This window comes from Lepisosteus platostomus, chromosome 13 (assembly GCF_059453375.1).
Source record: "Lepisosteus platostomus isolate fLepPlt1 chromosome 13, fLepPlt1.hap1, whole genome shotgun sequence".
Taxonomy (NCBI): Eukaryota; Metazoa; Chordata; class Actinopteri; order Semionotiformes; family Lepisosteidae; genus Lepisosteus; species Lepisosteus platostomus.
The window spans coordinates 14719889-14740452 of NC_142623.1; the positions used below are offsets into that span (position 1 = coordinate 14719889).

Below are 20564 nucleotides of genomic sequence, written 5' to 3' on the forward strand. Positions count from 1 at the left end.
TCCTCACTGTTGTACACATTCCAAGAATGTTAAAATCCTGTTTGTTACATTAGGCATTGCAGTAACTCTTGCAGTTCCACGAATTTGAGATCAATAGTTATCTCTTAATTCTGCACTCAGGCTTTCCGTAAGCAAGCAGACAGCGAAGCCCTGAAGTGCACTTGTTAAAAAGCCTTTATCGTATTTCTTTGTTTTGTGCGCGTGAGATGTTTTTCAAAGTGTGCCAGCACACCTTGTGTCTTTATCCAGTGTGGTGTTTATGTAAACCATAATGCCAGCCGCTGTATATAAAGTTGTTTCAAAGCTGATTCCACTTCCTTCCATTTCCCATCACCGCACCGTCCCACGCTGGGCTGGCGTTCGGTCCAGGGTGCCATCCCGAGCTGCCTGCCCTTGCCTCCCAGGTCGAAGCAATTTATTCAGCCAAACATGAACCAACTGGAAAAAAAACACTTTATCAGTCGACCCTACAGTTTTTACCAGGCTGTGCACAATGAATTTATCAAAATGGCATTTCGGGCTCCAGTATGTACAGATTCATTTTCCCCAGTGACAATATTTTGAAATGTTAGAGACATCTGAGATGTTCCCTATCTCAGCCTGTACTGTATGTTTTGAATTTATGGGGTCTTCTAAGATAGCCTGAATGAACTGCGACATCATCCAACACTGACAGCCTCCAGGAGCTTTCTTATTATCTGTGTAGCTGATGGAAACAAATGGATTTGCTGGTGAGCCTGCACTTCTGATTGGCCTGTCTAGCGCAGAGTTGATCGGGGTTAATACCTACACAAACTGTTTAAACTCTTTTGAGCCACAGAGTACTTGCTCAAAAAGATACAGACAGGCAGACAGACGGGCGGTTACCACATCATAAATACAATGAAATCCGAGTGTACTGATATTAGTTTATGAATTAAATTACCCGCCTAATAGATTATTTTCCCCCAAAGGATAATTGTGACTGTTGATGCATACGACAGTAATAAGTAAATTATACTGGTTCTCACTCATGCAGTGTGATGTTTATGTTTTTGTTGAAAGTGTGCTTGTCTCACTCTGTGTTTTCTGGTTCTATACTGCTGCCCCTTGTGAGTAATTGTGTGTCTGCGGGACCTGCCTTGTAATTAGCTGTCTAGATCTGAGTTTGTGATTGAGAATTGTGTTACACGGGTTTATTAGGTGTTCAGAACCAGCCCATGCTGAGGGAGGAACACTGCGCCCAGCCCAGAACAGACCCTGTCTGCCCTGATGGTTGCTCCTCTGGGGCTGCAGAGGTCTCTACACATCGTTTATTCTTCAGACCTGATCTGGTCCAATTAAATGAATAGTTCCTTCTGTGACCTATTTAGGAGCTCAGCTGAATTGAAAATGATGAATCCTTGTGGTTCTCAATGGCCAAGATATAGGAACACAACATTGCAGGGCCGCAATTTACTGTACTGCCATTTGCTGATGCACAGAGCATGCTTGGGTTGGTTGTTTGTCCCAGTTGGTGCTTTTATGAATTAATACTGAGATCTACTGTTTGGCATTTTGTCACCACCGCGTGAGAGCGTTAAAGATGTTTTCAGGCCATAGAACCGATGGGAAGAAGTGTTCATTCTCATGCTCTGCTTCATAAAACAGAACAGATTATTGAAATTAGTATGTGGATGTGGGTATGTTGGGGGGGACGGGGGGCACACGACAAAGAACGCAATTGCAACTTACATCCACCAGATGGGGCTGTGTGCTAAGTAAAAGTTCCATAAAAACTGGAATCATCCCACAAGTCATTAAATACCTTCAGGTTTTTGCAGGGTGTACAGCAGTTTTGACCTAATTCAGGTTTTATCAGCTAACAGCATTTGTTTGGGCAGGATAGTTTCTGATGCAGAAAAAAATCAGAATATTGATTAATTAGTATAATTTCAACTCTACATCTTTGTAGGTTTAAAATAAGTTAGAAAGTATGACATTGATTTGAAACATACAACTGCCCTGCAACTCATTGTAAAACCTGGAAAAGATTGGACTGCTCTGCAATTGAAGCCACTTTCCCCCATCCTTCATTAGAACTATGCATTTCAGTGAAGCAGCACTTCACTGCTTAATCCAAGTATCTTGGTATCTTGGATTAAGCTAAAGGAACTGTTTCAAGAAAACTAGATCTGATCTGACAGTCTGGAACCACTGACAAGGAATATGAAAGAATTTCTACTTTGGGAAAATGAAGGTTGTCAAAATTGTCTCCTTCTTCACCAACATAAAAAGAACATTTACACAGCAAATAAAAAGAAAAGTTCTAGGACTGACTGTACTCTTGATTGCAGAAGACTTTGTTTCTCAAAATTGCTCTGGCCCTTTGCTCTCGGTTTGCTGCACTTTCCCTTTTTCCTAACAGACATCAGGGCACTTAAAATTGTAACTGCATTAGCTGACAGTGTCCAGCTGTGTTGAACTAATTATCTGAACAGTTGAGTGTTCTACTGATCCCTGTTTTAATTCCTTGCATGCCAGAGTGCAAATCTGACAAAAAAAAAACCCAACTTTTCCATTCAGGCCCTCTGGAGAATTATAGAGGCAGAGCCGAATCCGTGCTGAAGACCAGCGTCATCTTGCAGGACTGTTAAGGACTTGTGTTGTTTGTGTCTGCGGTGAGGCTGCCTTCCAAGCTCCTCTGATCCGCATGGAGAGCAAGCTGGGATCCTCCTAATGCACTGAAGTGTATCTGAGGGGATGTTTCAGGGCAGGCTTAGTGCAGCTCTTCTTTGTGTCATTAGATGTTGCAGTCTCTGTCTGCAAGGCGCGCTGAGTGGCTGAGTGTGCGAGGCCCTACTCCTGATTTAATGGCTTCTCGTTTTCCTCCGCTCTCTCATCTTTCTCTTTCATTATGCTCTCCTCCTCTCCACTCTGCAACCCTCCCATCCCACCTCATTAATGTTCCCCTCTCCTCTTTTCTCTCTCCCTTCCTTCTTACTTCTCTCTTCCCTCTTTTCCACTCTTCTCTTTTTTTGCGCTCTCCTTTCTTGTTTTCTCTTCCCCGTTCCTCATCTGGGCTCCTCTGCTGTTCTCTTTTATTCCTGCTCTCCTCCTCTCCCTTGCAGTTCCAGTTCGGTGGAGATGGGCAGAAGGGACCTGTGATTTCAGCGCAGGAGGCCCAGGCCCAGGCTATCCTCCAGCAGACCAAGGTGAGAGGGAGCTGGAAAGTGTGTCCTGGCACAGCCCAGCGTGCCGCCGCCTCCTCTTACGAGCAGCCAGCCTGACGTCTTAGAGTTCCAGACAGTCCGGCAACACCAGTGCACTCTTATTGTTCTTACAGCTTTCACTGAAGGGGCCTCCAGGTCCAATTGGGCTAACGGGTCGACCAGGTCCATTGGTAAGTTATTATTTTTAGTTATTGATCTTAACTTTGTCCTTTCCTGATCTTTTGCGGTCTCCCTCTCTCTTCGCATTTCTTGCGAATTCTTTCAATTCCTTGTACTTCTTTTCTATAACTATCTTGTTGTTTTAATAGCATTATAAAGTACCTTGTTTCTACAATTCACTTTATTTATTAAACCTTTTGCACCACTCTTGTTTTCTCTTGTTCAGCAAAGGACCTTCAGCACTACAACCTTTCTATGTGGCATGTAAATTCTAAACCAGCAAATTTCCCCTCTCCTTACCTATAGCCTCTTCCTCTTTGTTTTCAAATACATTTTCTCCATTTCACTTCAGATTATCGGACCACTGAGTCCAGGTGGTAAATGAAGTTGAAGGTCAGCAACCCACTTTGTTAAATGTTGCATCATAAAAGAGATGAGCAACCAGGGTTACTTTTTTCCTACATTTTTGTAATGGCAGACAGCGCCACTTGCTGGCTGCCTATTGTAAATGCCGTTGCACAGCCATATTTGCTAGAGTCTGGAGTCTGACCTGGCTGAACAAGATGGATTGTTCCTGTAACCCTCTGTTCTCTGGCTCTTCATCTTACATATTTTCTACAGCTGTGACTCGCTGCCAGTGGCATTACTTATATATGAAATAAATTCACTGGGTGTAATCGAGTTGTTCGTGGAGCTGATGCTTGATAATAACATAGATAAATCTCTTTCTCTCTGGCTGCAGAGGGCCTTCAGCTTGTTTTCGAGACTTCGGACAGAATCCGCTTTCTGACCGTCTGTCATTGCTCCTTTTGTCACTCATGCTTGAAAGCTGTCCAGGGAGTGCAGGTCTATTACCGAAATGTCAGCTCCGCCGTATCACCACGCCGAGAAGCCCGCCCCCCCCCTCCCCCCCCCCCCAGTTTGAGCCATTGCTCCTCTCCTGCATGAGGCATCCCCATTATTCATGCCGAATGTTAACTGAGACCAGAGCGCAGTTTTTATAGGAGCCGTTTCTTGGGGAACAGATTGTCTGCCCTCCTGCCGGCCCAAGCTCCACCTTCGCAGTAATGAGCTCATTCATTTCCTTTATTGCTTTTTGAATCCTCAAGTTATAAGCGTTATAAGTTTCCCGTAGAAATGGCCCGAGAAGCTCGGATGGTGGTTGATGCAATATTTAGTCATTTTCCTTCAGCTTGACTGGAAATGAGATAATCTTTAAAGGAATATCACCTGCCTTTTCCTTTTATCTTTTTTTTTTCCTGCGAAGCGTTACAGTCCAGTATGTCTTTGTGACTGCTTCTCTGTAGCCGTTCCTGTTGGAGCGAGTGTTTTCTGTGGCAGCTACCATTTCTGCCAAAAACGGCTTGTGACCAGCACCTGGGCAGAGCACGCTCAGTTACCCAAGGCACAAATCCCAGCGTTTCAGCCTTGCTTTAGTATTAAAATCAAGGCATCTTCAGTGCATCCCAAATGAACCCCAAATGTTGTACAGTATATGCGGGAGGTGGACATGGCAGCCCCCTGCACCAATTACTTCACTAACTGAATTAACGGGGGAACTTCAGGGAGATCGCTCAAGCCCAGAGTTGAGAATCCAGCCTGGATGACTTGACTACCTTATGTTGTCAAGCAAACTTCCTGGTTTTTTTTACTCATATAAACAAGGTATCTAATTTCATCCCTATGAGAAATTTGCTGTGCCTTATCCCAAAATTGATCCAGCTGACCAGATGCCTCTAGGTAGAACATTTAGAGCACAGCAAGACAGCTCCCTGTCTCCCGAGAGACACAATCCAACAGGTGAAGACTTTTGAAAATTGTTAAATGAGATCATTTAAGCTAATGAGGTGAATGAAACACTGCAGGCATTGCAAGGCCTGGAGGTGTGCACCAGTGGTCCAGCCCTACTGTATAAACCAGACCAGATATTTTTTGTTTTGGCTGGTGGCGTTCTCCGGGGAGACTTAAATTTCATTACTACAATGGCAGTATAAATAAGGTAACAAACTGATAACCAACTGTAAATAAAGCTTTTTAGTGTAATGGAAATGAATCTGATATCTTTGCATTTCCAGCTCAGTTCTAATGTAACAATACAGTGAAAATTAGAGTGCAAGACATCAAGGTCATAAAACATAGTATAACATTACAATACAGAGTCATTGACCTCCAAAAGTATTTAAGAAAAGGTCCTGAAGCATTCAGTAAAAGGTGATATGATCCTTTGATGGGGTGCCAGGGGAGGATCAGAGACAATGTAGCCCTGACATTATATAGTAAAGGCCTCCTGGGCACAGGGATCTGGACAGAGGGAAAGCCTGCTCTCTGACACGTCCTGTCTCTGTTTCAGGGTCTGCCTGGGCCAACGGGCCTGAAAGGTGAGGCGGGAGATCAAGGACCACATGTAAGGCTCTAACTTCTTGTGTGTGCATGTATATTGAATGTGTGCTGTACACGTGTTACAAGCAGTCGAATGATGCTGCAAACACACAAATAACAGGACTTCACAGGAGTTTTAAATTTATCGGTAATTAGAAACGCTTGCTAGTGTCCTTTTAAATCTGTCAGGTTTGTGTAGCTCATTCTCCAGCAAGACGTCTGCCTTCGACTCATTGTACACTGATTGCACGGCGGCTGAATGATTTTTCTTTCCTTTTCCCTAATGCAGGGTCCCCGGGGACCCCCAGGATCTCCAGGGCCAAATGGCAAAACTGGGAAAAGGGTAAGTCAAAAGGCTGGACTTTCCCAAGAGTCAAAGAAAAGGTTCCCAGACCAGGTGTTAGACTTCATCCTTTGCCCAGGAAGCTGGGTCTTTCTGAGGCTCTGAACTAAAAGGTCGGGATCCAGTCTGTGGATGTGTACACAGCAGGTTCCAGTAAACTGACCACTGTAGTGATCAGTAAATTGCAACAGCCTCTCGTGGCGCTGCTGTGGGCAGACTAGCAGTACAGAGGTTCAGCTGTGAGAGGAATCCTGAGCTCTCACTAGCCTGGAGGCAATGTGAGGACATTGAGTTTTTTTTAAACGTTTGTTATTACACACCCACCCGATCCGGAGTCACCAGTTGTGCCTTGACATCCCACATTGACAACCCCTGTACCCAGGACGTGCAGAAAGGCCAGCCCCCCTTTTAAGGGGTGCCATACAAGAGCTCCGATTGGAGGAGTGGTGTGTCGGCATCCCCCCTTACTCTCAGCAGCCCCAGGCCAATGTGCTCCAGTGCTTGGGGGACATGATCCAGTTGTGCTTGTGACATGGCCGTTGTTGGGCTTGTTTTGCTGAGTGGTCTGCGGGGAACCCACAGTGAAGTTAAATTCTGGCACAGCAGCAGCAGGCCCAGGTTTAATCGATCTAGCCATTTTCTACCTGCTACTTCCAATTTAGGGTCAGAGGGGAGCCAGAGATGGTCATGGCAAGTAACAGGCACAAGGCAAGGCACACCCTAGACAGGATGCCAGTCCATCACGGGGCACACATAGACACAGACACGCGCTCTCTCACATCTCCCAGAAGCCAACTAACCTACTAGTATGTTTTTGGACTGTGGGAGGAAATGATCATGGGGCGAACATACAAACTCCACACAGACAGCAGCCCAGGTGAATTGAACCCAGGGCCGGGCCACACCGCTGTGCAGTGGTAATACTAACCACTGCGCCACTGTGCCGCCCAAGGCTCAGGTTTAAGTGCAATGCAAAAAAGAAAGTCCTAGACCCCAACTGAGCAGTAGTCTAGAGTTTGGTGAGAGACTTTCCTCAGGGTCTTGGAAAGCCTGTGTAACCTGCAAGAGCACTGGAGTGTCTGCGTTTCTATTGCTTGCTGGGCTCCCAGCAGGACAGCTCAGTAGCAGGCACCCAGTGACAAAGACACAGGCTTGTGTTTGTGATTATGCACTGCCGCTTTGAGATAATGCACTGCCACTCCTTTCTCTGGCCTGTTCAAGGTCGCCGTACTGTATGTAAGTTGTAAAAAACAAAACAAAGAATGAGCATTAATGCAACTGTTATCTGGTAGTGTTCATTGTAGGTTTCCATATATAACATCACGTTCAGAAAAGCTGGAGGTAAATTTGTTCTGCAAAGAGGATGATTAAATAAAACAGTATCTCACACCTCTGTCAGATCTGATGTATAATTCATAGCCCAGCTGCAGAGTAGAGAGAACCTCATTAATTAATTGTGGGTAAACGTCTGAAGTCCTTTATGTGAACAGAGGCAAACAAATTAGAACAGTTACTGATACTGTATGTTCTAAACTTCTTATGCCTTGTATTTTTGTAATCGCTGTGCAATGTTTAGTAAATGCTAATAGATCATCCACAAGAGCTTGAGAGCTTTGATTTCTGCAAGATGGGAACATAATCATTTGTTATTTAAATGCGATTTCTTGTTTTTTTTCTTAAAGGAAAGATGAAATATCACCTTTCTTTAAACTCTATATGTATTTCGTAGTGGATTTCCTTCAGTGACAGATGTTTCAGACAGGTGTTAGTGTCTGCGAATGTGGGTGGTTTAATTATCTGTCGCTGTCACCAAAGTAGAGTTTCACATTCTAGACTAGACACATACCCAGAGTATTTAATCCCAGCATTGAAGATTCGTGAAAAACAATTTTTCTTTTGTTTTTCATTCTTTTGTCAGTGTATCTGTACCTTTGCCGTGATTAAAAACATAGATTTCTATAGCTTTTTTTATGGTCCAAAATTTTGCTCCTGATTTGCTGAAAACCCCTTGTTTTCTAAGTGTAAATATACAAATTGGACTGAGTACAGTCGATTTATGAAAATGTATACTTGGTCCACTTAAAATGGCTTTGAACATTAACTAAACCCTGTTTATCAAATATCATTCATCCAAAATGACTTGTAGAGACTGTTGGCTGAACTGCTGCTGCTATCACCAGGACCTTCTACAAAGAGCAGATGACTCTTGATAACTCTTTCTGTATGCCAGCGGCTCGAAAGGGGCTCGGTCTCCTAGGGCCACTACACCTGCCATGCTTTTCATTCGGAGAGGGATAAGGAAAAGCACATTTTTTCTACAGTGTCAAAATGGTTTAAAAGCTGCCCTCTCAGGTGTCTGTGTGACCATCTACAGTACCCATGCCAGGGCATCTCTGTGTTTTATCAGGGCCGAGGGGGTTCAGATGGCATCAGGGGTGTCCCCGGAGAGCCTGGAGGAAAGGTAAGCCTGTCATACTGACCAGAGAATCGTCATCTCCCCCTGCATTCTACAGCACCCAACTCCCATCATCCTCTTTCTTCCTGCCGAACCTAGCTCCCATCATGCTCTTCCTTCCTGCAGGGCCCAACTCTTCACATTGCTTCCCAAACCGCCATGTTCCCAAGTCACCAGGCCATGTTTTTAAACTTACCAGCTCCTGTCTTATTATTTTACAGTCTGCCTTGATCTGGGGTGCGTATGAGGGTCTTACATTTTAAAACGAGAGTGGTCATGTCTATGTTATACAATACATACAGTAGTATGCATATTTCTGAGTAAATGAGCCAGGCTCTGGATCGCTATGCAGGGCAGCAGTGTTCAAGGAGAAGAGTGTGAATGTACAAGGATTGTTGTAGCCTCCCTCATCATCCGTGGCTGCTGCTGACGTTCAGCTCTGGATGAGAGTCTCCATGGACATTTCAATCAGCATCAGGCTAGCAGATTTCAGTTTAATCTGGCTAGCTATTACCTCCAAAGCCCAAATAAGAGACATTGTCTATCTGAATGCCAGCTGAACTGGCTTCCCTCGCTCTAACCCCCCAGCCAGGTCACACTCTATCTCTCCCTCTTTGTTTCTATTGATCTGCTTCGTCACTCCTTTGAGCAGCAGAGGTCCCCCTTAAACTCACTTGATATGTCTGCATTTTTTTTCAAAACCAACACCAACCTCCCTTGTGGTTCCAGGCCATACATTGCCATTTGCAGTATTTCGTCTCCTCTTCATCTCTCCCTCCCAGTCCTCAAATCCTACCAGATTCCTGACTTTTCCCCTGCCTGTTCCTTTTCTGTGGGGGGCCTTGCTCGTCGGCCAGCCTCCTAACTTCTCATTACGCCTGATTCTAGGAGTTTGTGCATTTCTGTTTGTGTCAGTCTATTTTTAAATACAGATCTGAAGCACCGCCAGGAATCTGTGCTCTTATCTGCAGTGCATTATCAGAATGCAGGAGTCCTTCTGTGAGCTTGATTAAGGGAAGAGAGAGAGAGAGACAGTGATCGTTTTCAAGCCGACTCCTGTTCTAATAAGTGCTGGAGTTTCCCGTTGCGCTGAGACAGGGCTGGAGGTGGCGCAGTGAGTGTTCATGAGTTGATGGGGGTGTGTCTGGGGGTTTTATCGATGCCCATGCTGTTTGCTTTTGCTTTTTTGCAGGGGGACAGAGGTTTTGACGGACTGCCTGGGCTCCCGGGGGATAAAGGTCACAGGGTGAGTTGAGAGAAGGCCCCCTTGTTACTCCGCGTGGTGTAAATTACAAAGCGTACCCCGCTGAGGCCAAGGCCCCGGAGGCAGCATGAAAGCATTTGTAATTAACCCCAGGGGCACCCTTCATTACAGTCTTTTTCCCCATTCCCCATTCCCCATCTTCAGAGGAGCACATGAAGAGGCTCTTCTCTCATCTTCTGTGACGCACTGGCTGTTTTAAACCATGTCCTGTAGTTCAGGCGTTAAGTCCGCGCTGTTGGAACAAAGACAGCGTGAACCAGTCTGTTAGAATGCAGGAACCAGTAATAGTGCTGTATCTCCTGTGTGTGCAGAAACAGCACGCTCACCTAGGCGGTTGTTCTCAAAATGTAAGCTGCACATCATTAAGGATGTTTTCTTCCACTCTATTTGGTCCTCTTTGAACCAGATGCTGCTTTAGAAGTAGTACAGTGGGCGAATAAAGTAATGTTGGGTAAGGAATTAAGCAGGATGTCAATGTTGTACACTTGGCTTAGGTTCATACAGAGTCTACTGCTATTCATGTTCTCTCAATTACTTAATTGACTCTTTAATTAAAGCAGTCCTTCTCTTAATTGGAGCTTTTAAACTGTTCATATACGCTGTAAACAATGAGGTTTTATTCAGTGAGTTGTCTGAGCCTGTTTTGGGATGCCCTGTTGTGACCTAAAGAGAGAATGAAAGTAAGAGTGAAGAAGTAGTGCTGGAAAGGTGTGAAGTTCCGGAGGTCACAGCGGAGAGCCCCACTCTCAGCTGCGATCCTTCCGCATTGGAGGGTAACGAGCAGAGATTGTTCTCTGCTCGCTGGGAGCGCCGTGTCAATTTGTCACAGCACAGCAGAAGCCTTGTAAACGTCTCCAGTAATCTGCCGTAGTAATTCAACAACAAGGCAGGCCCTCAGCTTTTTAAAAGAGAGTTCCTCCACCGTGTCCGGTGAGAAAGAGCGAGTCGGTGGCTGTCGCAGGCCACCGGGCGATTAATGGGATGTGTGCGGCCCTGTGTGCTGGAACTGATGGGCTGTGCCTGTTTCTGTCAGGGGGACCGGGGGAAGCCCGGACCAGTGGGACCACCAGGAGACCCGGGGGAGAAGGTAAGAAGTTCACTGTTAGTCTTGCAGACCAAAGCCAGCTCATTGAGGAAGACACTTATACTGGTACTTACTTGTACATCAGAACGATGAAGGTGATGTCTTAACCCATTAACCCATGTCTTAACCCATGCAACGCAGTTCTTTCTACTAATGGGTGGAGCAGTGAGCAAGTATGCATCACAAATACCCCTGCATTGTCTGAAGAAACTTTTGAAAGTGGACTTTTGTCAGAGAAAATGTTTATGGAGATGTATGAAGCAGCTGTGAGCAGCACTGGAACAAAGCAAAACAAACGGTGTACAGCAAGGAGAAGAGGTTCGTGTGATTAAGTGAGCCTAGTTATTTACATACTGTGAGATACCCTGTTAGAATATCCGGGTCACACTCATGCCTGAGTTGGCATATTTGGTCATTTGCATGGAAACACCTCTCAGTAATAAGAAAGACAGTGATGCTGCTGCAGAGCCTGGTGAGGCTTGTGAGGCTTGTGAGTAACATGTATAGTATTGGCTGTGCGCTGGCCCTGGCTGGCACAGATTCAACATTTCCGCTCTTCTTGTGTTGCAGGGATCGGACGGCCCATCTGGACCCAGAGGGCTGCCTGGCGAGCCTGTGAGTGAGACTTGTGTGCATCTGCCGTGGGAACACATTGGTTTAAAAAAGAAAGAAAGAACCCAATATCAGTTCACAGTGGGCATCTGATCCTCCTCCTTTTGTGTTTGCAAGCTGACAAGTCACAGAGTGGGGAAAAAGAAATGCTCTTGGCATTTGGCGGAGAATTTAAATGAATAACGGTGCATAGAGGACTTCATCATGATGTCCTGGACGCGTACAGCGCAGCCTGTGCCTCGTATCAGGACTGCACACAGGGCTGAATGCACACGAGACACATGACCAGCAGCCAGTCACTGGCAGGAAGAGGGGACGTCTCTCATGGAGCCCAAGCTGGCAGCAGACACAGAGCACTGGGCTGCAGTCACAACAGTGTTTAATTCATCGTAGCATAGACAGGCCCCCGCATTAAGAATTGATGACCCGATAATAGAGGTGCCAGGATTTGCATGTCTTCCAGTTCTGTGCTCCTCTCGTTTTGGACATCCCTTCCATGTTGCCATCTGCATTCTGTTGTCGAGCGGCGGAATTCCTGGCCAGAACACATCGAAACCGGGGGCTAGAATTTGCATTTATTAACATTGGCGAGAACCGCTTCCTCTGGGTGGTGCTGCTTCCATCCCTGCGTGTTGAAAAGCTATGGTTGTATGGGCTAGCTGTTGCAATCCCATGATGCGTAAACAGAGCATCAAGTAAATAAATGTCGCTCTGCAGCAGAAGCCTTGCAGTTTGCAGAAATTGACAGGGAAAGGTTTAAAATTGTAAAAAAACAAACAAAACCAGAGTGTGTGCTGCCACAGCCCAGGTGTGGCCACCTCCCTTGACCCGGAGGCCACAGCTGCCCCCCGCAGGTACAGGTGAGAACCAGTGCTTCCTACACCAGTTACTGTACGTGCACACGCTGGTGCCACAGAGTTGAAGCCAGTGGCAGCTTTTCACAGGGTAGGCCACGGTTTCCCCCACCTCATTTCCATTTTTCCAGATGAGTATAGCCTCTTTATCCACTCCAAATTTTAATTCCATATTGAGATCCACTGCTAGGTCAAGAAGATTAAAAGCCCAGCCTAGTGGCTTCCTGTCATTCTGTTCCTGGCTTGTCCTCCACAGGCCAAGCGAAGGGAGTTCAATATGTGATGTCTGCAGGCTCGGCTCGTTTCATCGAAATATGATTGTGTTACTAATCCTCTCACAGAATTAGCCAGGAATACAGGGCTGTACAGCGCAGCGAGCAAAACCAGTACATTACACAAGTCTGAGTCACTCCCTTTTAATAAAAATCGAAAGAGACTTTTATTAATTCGAGCAGACGTTGGCAGTGATTTTTCTCCTCTTATCTCCGGAGGTAATAAAAGCTATGTTGTGCATTTGAAGAATCCCGTCTCAAGTCAGAAGCATTCTGTTTCCTTAATCTGCTTCTGCTGTTGAATATTTGTAGAATTCTAGGTGTGTGGGGAAAGTGGAGGGAGGTGTCTGGGAGACAGATGTATTGGAGACGAGTGCACTTCATGTAGTGATTTGTAAATTGGTTTTTAGTTGTTTTTTCCACCTCGAGCTTGAGAAATGGGGTGAATGTCATATTGCCTAGGCAGAGTGTGGACAGGTTTTTTATTTTCAGCGAGCCGTACTGTGATTTCCACGTCGGTGGTCTCCCTGCCGGACGCAGATGTGGCCGGTGAACAGGTGTCTTGGCAGGAGGACAGAGACTCTCGTCTCGCGGGGCTCATCTGTGCTGGGGAGAGGTCGTCTGCGGGCGGGCGGAGGAATGGGCCAGTAGTCGCTGCGGCCTGCGATTGTCTCAATTGTAAAGGCGAGCCCGATTTCAGCCCCAGGATCTGCAAGATCTGCTAGTTTCACACCTTTCCCCTTTTGTCTTACCCTGTCTCCCCTGAAGGGGTCAGAATCCACTCGACTCGGAGAGCACCTGTGTACAACAGTGGTTAAGGCTCTGGGCTTGTTGTAACTGGAGGTTAAGATCCTGGGTGAGGGTGCTACTGTTGTCCTCTTGAGCAAAGTACTCCCCCAGTCCATGACGGGACATACAGCCCAACGTGCCAACAAAAACTGTTGATGTTCAGAAACCATAGACAGCCCTGTATTAATGTTCCCACCTAAATCACAGTTTCATTGTTGACTGTGAAGGTCACTGTGTAAGAGATGCCAGAGGTCACAGCACAGTCAAGTGAAGGCTTGAAATGAGGTTTAATTTTAATGGGAAAGGGCAGTTTCCAGAGAACACACACAAGATGCATCTCCTGTGGTGCTCTGAGTTCAAGCAGTTCTGAAGGATGTTTTATAGTCTGATTATAGCTCCAGTCACTCTCTGTGATTACCATGAGTGGGTGTTTAGAAGTGATCATTGCATATGCTTTAGGACTATATAAGAGACTCCCACACATGGTACAGTGTCTGTTTCTGATTGGGTTATCCCTGAATTTCGTGTATTCCTGAAATGTCACATACTAGGCAGGTCAGGAATGAAACCAGGTCAGGTTAATTTTTCTCATTTTCACAGTCCGTGGGTCATAGTGATTTTAGAAATGAGCAGATATCTTTGCTAAAAGCAGTTTTTTGTTGTTGTTTTAAGTATAAATGAGCACTGTTAACACCCCACCTGAAGTTGCTTTTACAAAAGGTAAATTTCACTGTAGGTTTGTGATGGACAGTAACATCAGTATCCACTGGATAATGTGTGTTCTTTTACACCGGGAAGATTATAAGGATTAATCCCACGAATCCTGGTTTCTAAAAGGCATGTACATTTCAAGACATACTGGGAGAAGGAACCTCTTCTGCCCTCTGGCAGGTTGTTTAAAAAGACTCAAGACTACAGCTTTTGTTTTAAACCCAGCACCGGGACCTCGGTTTGGGGGGAACCGACGTAAACAGGTGCATCTGATTTGCAGTATTGTAAAAAATCCTTTTGCGGGTGTGCTTCTTAAAGACATCACATATAGGCACAAGAAGAACCGCTTTCTAAGCTGCGAGTCCCACATGCACAGTATTTTCTTGTTATGTATCTGGCTTTTCCAAGGCAATATAAAGAAAAAAACATTTTATAAATGGTAAGGTAACAAAGAGTACATTTGAATACATTTTGTCATTTACAAGGCACAGGAAGTAAAGATGTCTTGGAGAAATGTTGAGTTGATCGCTACTGCTGTTTTCTTAAGGTCCTGCAGTATTTCTGTTACTGGTTTGCTATTATGGTTTACTTGTCCTGTTGTCTGTAATACAGAAATAGCCCACATGTTAGCATGCTAACAACCATTTAAGCACTTCAAATAAGAATTAAAAAACAGAGATGTCCCGTGCATGTTAATATGCTTCCGTGCCTTCAAACATACATTAAACACACCTAGATATGTATGTTTTAATTATATATGTGCACATGTCTACAGATGTATTTAGTGAAGGGCTCATTAACAGGTTAAGAAAAGGAACAGGTTGCTGTGTGCTGTATGTTCACATGGTGCAGGACGAGGTGCTGAAGTGTTTCCCAATAGCCACTGCCTCGCTGCTCACGAACTCTGATTGTGACTCTCCTGTGTTTTACAGGGCTCCCGTGGGCTGGTTGGGCCGAGGGGACCCCCAGGACCCCCTGGACAACCGGTATGACATCAGCGCCACTGTGTTTCATTGATTGACCGAACACATCTGATTCTCCTGGGTTTCCTAGAAGGACCAGCACGGCATGCGTTTCACACAATCCACAATATTACAATATTACAAATGTTAATTAAGGGGAACGTTCAGCTGTTAGAGGTGTTTTATATTATTTACATGGATTTAGCTTTAAGATCAGATACCAGGAGACTGATTCCTAATGTTGCCAGGAAAAAGGAAACTAGAACTCTGAGGGTTCACTCGCTGAAAAAACTGTTGCTCTCTCTCACTCTGCCACACAACCTTTTCATTTCCAACTTTTTTTTGCCACAGGGTATCCGAGGAATTGATGGGGTTCAGGGTTCCAAAGGAAACTTGGTAGGTGTTTTATTGATGTAGTTATTGTAGTTCTTTCATTCTTTGTTTTAACGTCCAGTGTGCCTTTGCTCATTGGATTTAAAAGCCTGGTGTTTTGCCAGTAATTGTCTTTCATTCATCAGGGAAACGCTATGGGCTGCATGTGGGTGTGGGTTTAGCACTGCCGCCTCCAGCTCCAGGCTCCTGAGTTTGAATCCAGCTGGGACACCTGCCAGTGTGGATTTTTTTGTTTTTGTGTGGTTGTTCTCCAGGTGCTATGGTTTTCGCAGAAATGCAAAGACTCACTATCCCGGTGAGACTGTGGACTCTAGGCAGGTGTGAGCTCCTAATGCAGCCTTCTGGAATAAGTTCAGTCGTGCTGCAGTGTTCCCCATGAAAAGCAGCTTTCTGACAAAACGTGGATAGGGGGAAATTTTTATGGGTTTTAATTTTCTTTAAAACAATTTTCTCCTCAGGGTCCTCCAGGTGAGGCAGGCCCACCCGGCCAGCAGGGTAACCCAGGACTTCAGGTACGGCCAACCCTAACTCAACATCAGCTTCCCTACCATTATCACCTGAGACCTACTGTAACAGACTAGGCTGTCTTACACTAAACATATATCATCAGTGTAGCCCATCAGGCTGTACAAACTGTGAAACTGTGCAGCAATTCAGACCTGTTAGAAGTCTAATGCAGCGTGTCTGATGTTAACTGTTAAGTTAGGTCACTTTCATGTCTTTTGTCGTTTGTGTTTCTGGGAGTGTCTGGGAGGTACTGGAATCCTAATGTTGTTCAGCTCCCCTTGTAAACAGGCTGGGGGGTGAGCAAGCCCAGGCTCCCAGCGACCTGCATCACAGCAGTGTTTGGGCATCTGGTCTTGTTTTGCTCTGTACTGTATGTTACAGCACCTGAATTTCTTGTCTTTCTTAGGGACTGCCTGGGCCTCAGGGTCCTATAGGGCTGCCAGGGGAAAAGGTGAGCGCTGTGCTTCAGCATGGTCACAGTCTGGTTCATCAGGCAGACTTCTTTGTTGTTCTTTAAAGCAATCACTTGCCAAGGTAGTGCACACAGTTGTTTTCTTTTTGGTGCTTGAATTCCATCTTTGTCTTGCTTTCCGGTTGCTTTCCAGTTGCAGATTCTATTATTAATATTTTTGGTTGTTTTAAGACTAGGCTTATAGGCCTGTAAATGTTAAAAATGACCTGCCTCTCTATTTGTTCTGCAACAGTAACAGCAAACTGCATATGAGTCCAGGACTCTACTGGCCAAAACTGACAGCTTGGCTGTCTTATCACAGGTGCAGTGGAACCGATTATGCCCTGCTGTGAGATTAAATATGTGCTATTACAAGCCTTATTAATGCTGAAGAACTAAAGTGAGCACAGTGGCCCATCTTAATGAGCTCATCTGGTCAGCACACACACAGATTAGAGTTGGTGGAGACCAGTGTTTCTGTCATCACTGCGTAAGGGGCCAGCACTAATAATTCTTTTTTTATTAACAGGGTCCTCAGGGGAAACAGGGGCTCCAGGGGCTCCCTGGAATGGATGGCCCTCCGGTGAGTATCTGGTATAACACTGGGATCAACAGCAAATGCTGGGACATTCTGAAGGTGTAGTTAGTGCAAGGGAAAATTGGAAAACAATTACAACATGATTTTCTAGTCTTCTTGCTTTTCTCTGCTTTCTGCTACTCTGGAATTTTGTTAAACATTTTTATAAATTAATTTCCAAGGCAGGGTACACCCTGGACAAGATGCCAGTCAATCGCAGGGTACACACAGATACATTCACGTCAAGGCCACTTTTCCCACAGGCCCATGTGAACACACAAACTCCATGCAGTTAGCACCACTGGTCTATAATTGAGCTGAGGACCTCAGCACTGCAAGGCAGCAATGCTAACTTCTACCACAATATACTGTAATTTATATTTCCAAGTTCCATGCATTGAAAATCCAAAATAAATTCCTTTTAAAAAGTGATAACGGCACTGGCTTTTGCTAGATTTGCACCTCATAAAAATGAAAAGCTATCTTCAGAAAACAAGGAGCAAGAAGACAAGAATATTAACAGTTCATTCTGTTATTGAATGCAGTTAATGCGAATTAATCCATTAATCCATCCCATTGCTATAATGCCTTGTATTGAATATGGGTAGGAGCATATTGTCATATTTCCCAGAATTCCATACTGTAGCAGCACAGCAGTCAACTCTGATCTGATTGGTTGAGGAGGTTGACAGTCTTGTTCCACCTTGGTGCAGTGAGGTCATGGAAGTGGTTTTCTCTTCCTGTTCACAGGGTCATCCTGGAAGGGAAGGTCCTCCAGGAGAAAAAGGAATTCAGGTGAAGTCTTTTCCACACATTGATTTATTCTTTCTTACGTCTATGGGAATTTGACTATATGAAAGGTTTAAATGCAGGATTATTGGCTATTGATTATCAATGGTTTGTCTAGCCTTCCTCTTGTGTTTGTGTCTAGCTTGGGTACTCTCTAAACTGGAATAGACGGGTAGATAGCAGATATTTAAACGATCTGTGGACAGATTAATAAGTAATAGATAAATCAATAGACATGCCAGGAGCAGGCTGCACAGCAGTGGACAGACAATTAAAACTATTTAGGTTTTCCTAGAGGTTTAAATATTTAAAAAATGTTTTCTTTCAAGATTTTCCAGACCAAAGTCCTCCTACAGTTTAGAAAGAAAGAAACGTAACCGCAGGCCAGCAAATGTGGACAACTGTGCAACACAAAATCTTCCTTTTCCTTTTTGGAGGGAAAAATGGGCTCCACACAGCTCGTCTTTTCCCTTGACCTTTAACCTCACTTTCTGGTTTCCTGTTGTCTGAGCAGGGTCCACCAGGCGCACAGGGTCCCGTTGGCTATCCTGGAACCCGTGGTGTTAAGGTGAGAGGATCTGTCTGGGCTCCGAAAAAAGGGCACCTGACACTTGGATGTCAAAGTGCTTGTAGCTCAAATAGCACTGAATTTGTAATACAGAGATCAGCCTGTATTACAGCATTTTTCCTGACTAATAATAATAATAAATGACCTATTGGCCTTGAAGAAGTGACTCCAACTAATTTGTATCAAGTCATCAAAAACAGAGATCAAGTCTTGTAGGACATGTCTTTAATGTGCAAAGCAATTTCTCCAACTTTATGAGGTGAGGGTCTGCAAGGGTCTGTGATGAGATTAATCTGAGTTAATTCCCTGACCCCTCCTGGGCTTTGAGCTATTGGAATGGTCCATTTACCGTCTATTACAAAAGCTGTGTGACTGAGAAACAAAACGGAATCAAACCATTTTTTTCCCCCGTTTGTTCTCATTTGAGAAGAATCACTTTTTAGCTTCACACAAATTTTCGCAGCTTCTCGCTGTGCTGGAGCATCCAGTCTGCTGAGGAACGTTGATTTTGACTCCCGTTAAATAGATTCCTGGGTGGTGGGACAAAAAATCCAGACAAAGGTTTTCTAACTGGGTTTTTAAAAAAAGTTACATTTGCACATATTTTAAATTCAAATCAAATCATCTGATGCTTTTCAGTACTGAATTTGGGATTTGCATGTCTCTCTGGGGCCCACTGAACCAGACAAGGAGAGCAATTTTCAGATGGCTTTCAAGTCAATTAGCTTTTATGAATTTTTAAATTTCTCTGTAACGCGCTCTCTGATCCCTGCAGAGAGGGGTGATGTGCAGATTTAATGCCATATTGAATCACAGCATGTCATGCATTCTCGATGGAATACAGGGGTAGAGGGGCTGGTGTGCTTGAAAAGGGGCTGGCGTGCTGCATGTCACTAGAGTCACTGAACCCGGCCACACAGCGCTCAATCCCTCTGCTACAGTTTCTGGCTGCACTGTCTTTGCCCTCATAGTAACCAGCAGTACAGATCAGCTCCTTATACAAAAAGATCGAGTCCTTATTGTTCTTTTCTTTCATTTCTCCCATTTTTTTAAACGAACCCTTTCACAGGGTTCATTGTCATAGTACTTTATTGTACTATTCTAAGTTGAATTATCTCTGTTGCAGTTATGTGTGGTGATCTTGCTATGCTGGCATGATTTACTGCAGCCTGTTTTTGAAGAATTAATTGATTCGTTTAATTGACTGAGTGATTGATTGCTTGATGGATTAAAGTACTTTCCTTTCACCTGGCAATACCTTGCTTTCACAAAGGCCCAGGATCCACGGGATTATTTCCTCAAGTTGCTGCCTCTCTGTCTCTCTGTGTGCGGGCTGGTGCTGAACTGTTAAATGCACTGTCTCTCTGTGCTGACCTGTCTATTTGTTCGCTGTCCAGGGTGCTGATGGAGTTAGAGGTCTGAAGGGCAACAAAGGAGAGAAGGTAAGAGGAAGTGAGGAAGAACCGTGAAAACATAATTATCTTCCATATGACATTTGAAGTTAAGCACCAAAGAATGGAATTCTGCTCTCCCGGGAGTTTCAGCCCTCTCTGACTCTTCTCATGTTTAAATGTTCTTGTGTTCTGCAGGGTGAAGACGGGTTCCCTGGGTTCAAAGGTGACATGGGCCTGAAGGGAGACAGAGTAAGACACCCATTGTAACATGCAGTCCCAAACAATGTGGGTCATGTGGGCGCGTGTCGGGGTTACTTGGAGGTCATGCACCGAGTCACAACGGGGACCAAGGTCAAGGCCACAGCAAATGTATATGCCAGCAGGAAAGAGCTGTCTTGATCTTCATGCAACATCTTTGTCTGTACTGCTGACTAATTCATTAAATTGGCAAAAGGGCAGAATGTGGGCGATGGCATCTGAGTTTCCCTCATTGGCTATACCCTTGTCTTCCTACAGGGTGACATGGGTGCGCTGGGGCCCCGGGGCGAAGATGGAACAGAGGGACCTAAGGGCCAGTCGGGGCCCAACGGAGAGTCTGGACCTATGGGGTCCCCAGGAGAGAAGGTAACACACTGACCCCTGCAGGAAGGTGACACTTCAGTTATATGGCATCAGCTCCATGACTCCATGACTTTGGAGTGGGATGGGGAGACTGAGCGGGTTTGGTGTGAATGTTCGTTCAGTACGTCAGTACTGTTAGAGTAGCACACGGCAGTGTGGGTAAAACCCTGCGTCTTCATCTTGTAGATG

At 45.0% G+C, this 20564-nt stretch overlaps 1 protein-coding gene and 1 long non-coding RNA gene across 4 annotated transcripts in view; one reads left to right on the forward strand and one right to left on the reverse strand.

Annotated features, from left to right (window-relative positions):
- The window catches only part of LOC148650032 (uncharacterized), a 201134-nt gene that overhangs the window by 136614 nt on the left and 43956 nt on the right, over positions 1-20564 (forward strand). For all 3 annotated transcript variants that reach the window (XM_088603407.1, XM_088603406.1, XM_088603408.1), the window contains 18 exons: positions 3090-3173; positions 3305-3361; positions 5701-5754; positions 6019-6072; positions 8480-8533; positions 9720-9773; positions 10825-10878; positions 11446-11490; positions 15046-15099; positions 15427-15471; positions 15927-15980; positions 16382-16426; positions 16956-17009; positions 17754-17798; positions 18307-18360; positions 19758-19802; positions 19950-20003; positions 20271-20378. In XM_088603407.1, the coding sequence (XP_088459533.1) occupies positions 3090-3173; positions 3305-3361; positions 5701-5754; positions 6019-6072; positions 8480-8533; positions 9720-9773; positions 10825-10878; positions 11446-11490; positions 15046-15099; positions 15427-15471; positions 15927-15980; positions 16382-16426; positions 16956-17009; positions 17754-17798; positions 18307-18360; positions 19758-19802; positions 19950-20003; positions 20271-20378 (1014 nt within the window). The remainder of the gene's footprint in view (positions 1-3089; positions 3174-3304; positions 3362-5700; positions 5755-6018; positions 6073-8479; positions 8534-9719; positions 9774-10824; positions 10879-11445; positions 11491-15045; positions 15100-15426; positions 15472-15926; positions 15981-16381; positions 16427-16955; positions 17010-17753; positions 17799-18306; positions 18361-19757; positions 19803-19949; positions 20004-20270; positions 20379-20564) is intronic.
- LOC148650034 (uncharacterized) lies at positions 157-9439 on the reverse strand. The gene is made up of 2 exons (XR_015926007.1): positions 9240-9439; positions 157-438 (listed from the first exon to the last, which is right to left on the reverse strand). It is a non-coding gene; the product is annotated as an uncharacterized LOC148650034 (long non-coding RNA).